At 33.3% G+C, this 4,505-nt stretch overlaps 1 protein-coding gene across 1 annotated transcript in view; it reads left to right on the top strand.

The window, feature by feature from the left end:
• Window positions 1–4,505, top strand: part of GUF1 (GUF1 GTPase homolog (S. cerevisiae)) — a 24,946-nt gene that overhangs the window by 3,777 nt on the left and 16,664 nt on the right. Inside the window, exons 5-6 of the mRNA XM_010858856.1 lie at window positions 620–697; window positions 2,373–2,456. Of these exons, the coding sequence (XP_010857158.1) occupies window positions 620–697; window positions 2,373–2,456 (162 nt within the window). The remainder of the gene's footprint in view (window positions 1–619; window positions 698–2,372; window positions 2,457–4,505) is intronic.

Genomic DNA, 4,505 nt, shown 5'->3' on the forward strand with positions numbered 1-4,505 from the left:
TTAATCTGTGATGTCAGTTTTTAGCAGAACTAGAAAGTCTATCTTTGATGTCATTTTGGGTGTTTTTAAGGTAATAATTTGAGAAGTGCTACATTTAAAGAAACATGTCAATAATATTACCAAGTTCTCTGTTGTGAACATAATCATGAAAACATACTGAGATGAAAGTACAAGAGCCATGATATACTATTTATAGTAAGCTTTTGACATACTTCAATTTTCATGGACTTTTCATTCAAAACCCAAAGATTTTTTTGTTGTGTTAAATCCTCCCTAATCCTGTCAAGGACAGTCAATCTCTACCTTAACATCCATATACTTGGCTTTATAAAATATGTCTCATAGTTCTTTAGGAGGCTTCAAGGTCCTTAAGGATCCATGTATTACTGCTTTGTTCCCAAAGCTTAACACAGTACCCTCTAAAAAATGTTTCTAGAACTGAAAGGAATTTTCACAGGGAATGATCCAGATGCATGGAAGTATAGATACCATAGTTTGCCTTGTACCTTTGCTTTTGATGAAGATGTGTGGAATGGTCTTGAATTTCAGCTTTTGTGATGGATAATAGAATGATTATCTTAGTGTCTTGTGTCTTCTTCTTGTCTGCTTTTCTTTATAGGGTATTCAAGCCCAAACGGTAGCGAACTTCTTTCTTGCCTTTGAAGCACAGCTATCAATAATTCCAGTTATAAACAAGGTAATTTGTTAGCACAACAGTGCTATTATTTTACTTTCTAAGGGTAAATTTACTGTATGAGTATCACTTGTACTACTTTTTATATGAGAATCTTCAGGTATTTATTAAATGGAATTGACTATTGAACATCATGGAGGTTAAGGATGCAAAACCCCTGTGCAGTCAAAAATCTGCATGTAACTTTTGATTTCACACAGTTAACTACTAATATCCTCTTATTGACTACAATCTTACCAATAACTTAAACAGTCTGTTAACACATACTTTGTATATTATATGTATTGTATATAGTGTTCTTACAATAAGACAGAGAAAATGCTAATCAAATCATAAAGAGGAGAAAATACATTTACAGTACTCTGTTTATCAATACCCTGAGTTTACATCATCTTTTATAAGGTGAATCATCTCTCGGTACTTACATCAGTATTGTCTTATGTGATGACAAAACACCATAGATGTTATATGTATTACTGACACTAAACGTCAACAATTAAAAGATAACGTGAAAAGGAACTTCATATTTATTTACAGGTAAATGATTGATGCATTGATAACAATGAAGCAGAAATATTGCTTTATGCTATGACATTATGTGATTGCTTCATGGTAACCTAGTGTATACACTAAGGAAAGATTCATTAAAGTTTTTATAGCGTACAATATTATAGTCATATTCATAACAGTATTGGAAACATTGTTACAGTAAAAAATGTTTATTTGTAATTATAGGTTGATACGCAGTTTCTCTAATTATGAGAGTCATACTGTATGGTAATGTAATTCTTTGAAAGCAAAGTTATAAAACAGAAAGCCAATACATTATTAATTTTATGTTAAATATCACTTATGCCTTTGTTAGGGATAAGCTATCCACCTCAATACAAGTCTTGCACCTGGTATTCTACAAGTGTAGTTTTACATAGTTATTGAAAAAAATCTGCATGTAAGTGGACCCATGCAGTTGAAACTCCTTGTTATTCCAGGTCAGTTGTATACTGGGATTTCTTTGAATTGCATACGATAAAAGTTCAACTCAAACTCCTCTACCCTGGCATGTAATTGAGAAGATAGTCTCCCTGAATTACATGGAGCGATGGGGGGCTGTTTCTGTAGGGAAGGGCAGGACAGGCCAAATAGTCTGTTAAACTAAACTGTAGAGGAAAAGAAAAGGACATTATGAAGTAGGATGAAACAGTGTAACACAGGACGCTTAACAGTTAAGTGCTAAACTGAGAACAGTGTTGATAAAGCTTAACTTTTATATTTTAAAATTAATAAATCAAGAATCTTAATTAAAAATTTGCATTGCATTCAGTTTTATTTTTTGATATTGAAGATAGATTTAAAGGAAGCAAAGAAAGACAGTTTGTTGTTATAAGTTATATATAACACATAAAATCAGTGTACATGATGTTGTTATTGATCTCTTTGGCTCTGAGTAGCTAATGACCTCAATATCTTACTTGCTTTGCTGTCTGCCTTCTAATTTCAGTGGTCATGAGCATTAAAATTTTATTACTTTTTTGTCATTATTTTTCTCTTAATACTTTTGAAAATAAAATTGTTAAGGGGTCAGTTAGTTCAAAAGCAAGTATGCATCTATCTCCAAATATTAATATGTAATACATTTTAATTTCATTATATTAAGACATGGTGATTTTTTTCTTTTAAGATAGATCTGAAGAATGCTGATCCTGAAAGGGTTGAAAAACAAATTGAAAAGGTGTTTGATATTCCAGGTGACGAATGTATTAAGGTAAATTTTTTTTTTAGAAGACTTGATTTTACTTTCCAAAATCTCAGGTAATTGGCTTAAGTAAAATTTCATAGTATTTGATAGCACATCATTATTATATTGTGTAATTATAATATTACAGTTTTACAAAGTTCTTTTTACTGATATTTCATTTGATCTTTACCAAAAATCCTTACCACATGGTTAGGACAGATAGAAATTTCTCATGATACAGTTGAAAGGACGAAAACTGAAAGATTTTATCACTTTACGATTATAAATCTAGTTAGCTAATGTGCCAGGACTAAAATGTAGGTCTTTTGTAACTCTTTGTTATATTATTTCTTATATGCCATTTTGCCTCTATGTAAATGTTCTCCTTGAAGAGTAGGGTCAGACTAATTTCAAGGCATTGTAGATATCATTCTTAGAACTATATTTAATGTAAATCAAAGTTGATAATATTTTAAATTAAGATTTTTAAATTTACCTTTTAAATGATAGTTGAGTGTTAAATCAGTTCAGCTCGGACACTCAGTCGTGTCCAACTCTGCAACCCCACGGACTGCAGCACACCAGCCTTCCCTGTCCATCACCAACTCCCAGAGCTTGCTCCAACTCACATCCATTGAGTCAGTGATGCCATCCAGCCATCTTATCCTCTCTCGTCCCCTTGTCCTCCTGCCTTCAATCTTTCCCAGCATAAGGGTCTTTTCCAATGAGTCAGTTCTTCGTATCATGTGGCCAAAGTATTGGAGTTTCAGCTTCAGCATCAGTCCTTCCAATGAATTTTCAGTACTGCTTTCCTTTAAGATTGACTGGTATGATTTCCTTGCAGTTCAAGGGACTCCCAAGAGTCTTCTCTAACACTACAGTTCAAAATATCAATTCTTTGGCGCTCAGCTTTCTTTATAGTTCAACTCTCACATACATACTTGACTACTGGAAAAGCCATAGCTTTGACTAGACGGACCTTTGTTGGCAAAGTAACGTCTCTGCTTTTTAATATGCTGTCTAGGTTGGTCATAGCTTTTCTTCCAAGGAGCAAGCATCTTTTAATTTCATGGCTGCAGTCACCATCTGCAGTGATTGTTAAATAGCCCTAGCTAAACTGTGCTATTCTACATGCTTGTGTAGTAAGTATATCAGAGTAATAATGTTTAGCTTTTATTTTCAAGCTTGTTTAATTTTTAAAAAAGCAAGTTTCAGCTGATGAAGTGGATTTTTTGCTTATTTTTTAAACTTTAACACATTGGTTGATTATATACAACTTGGAAAAAGCAATAGTTTTTTTTCCTTGGATACATACATAGAATTTAATGTTTTTTATTATGAAGAGGGACCTCATTGTAAGGCAGTCCTGAAATTATGGTATCATGACTGGAATTATGTTAAAGTATATTTAGCTGAAAATTCATTCATACACTTAATTTGGTGTGCCAGCTAGGGATGCAGCAGTGAACAGTACAGGCAAGACATCTGTCTCGTTGTTTTTATATTCTACTTGGGGAGGCACTCATTAAATAAAAAAAGAAGGAAGTATAGTAATTAGTGAGTGAGACCAATGTTTTCAAGGAACATTCAACAGAGTGTATTGTTCCAGGTAGAATTACCATACCTAACAATGAAAAAAAGTCTTTTTCTTAGAGAAGAGCTATGATGCAGAGTAACTTAGGGAATTTTTCTCTGATGAACTGAGACTTGAAGAAAAAAAGAATGGGGAGAAATAATTTCCGAAAGAGCAAAGAGCAAGTGTAAAGGCTTGGAATGTTTGGGAAGGTTTGACATGTTTAAGGAACAGAAAGAAGGCAAGTTAGATGAGATGGCTTTGTAGGGAAAGGCAGGGGTCAAGTTATTCTGGGATTCTTGCTGTGCTAAAGAGTTTGAAAACTTTAAGATAATGAAAGGATTATAAAGCAAGAGAGGAAAACTGATCATTCAGAGAATGGATTAGAAAAGGGTAAGAAAAGATACAGGGAAACCAGTTTGCAGCAGTAGTCCAGGGGCAAAATGGTGGTTGCTAAGTATGTGATGCAGATATTTTAATAAGTGGCCAAATTTGATGTGTGT

The sequence above is a fragment of the Bison bison genome, unplaced genomic scaffold, assembly GCF_000754665.1.
Source record: "Bison bison bison isolate TAMUID 2011002044 unplaced genomic scaffold, Bison_UMD1.0 scf7180017864451, whole genome shotgun sequence".
NCBI classification, from domain to species: Eukaryota; Metazoa; Chordata; class Mammalia; order Artiodactyla; family Bovidae; genus Bison; species Bison bison.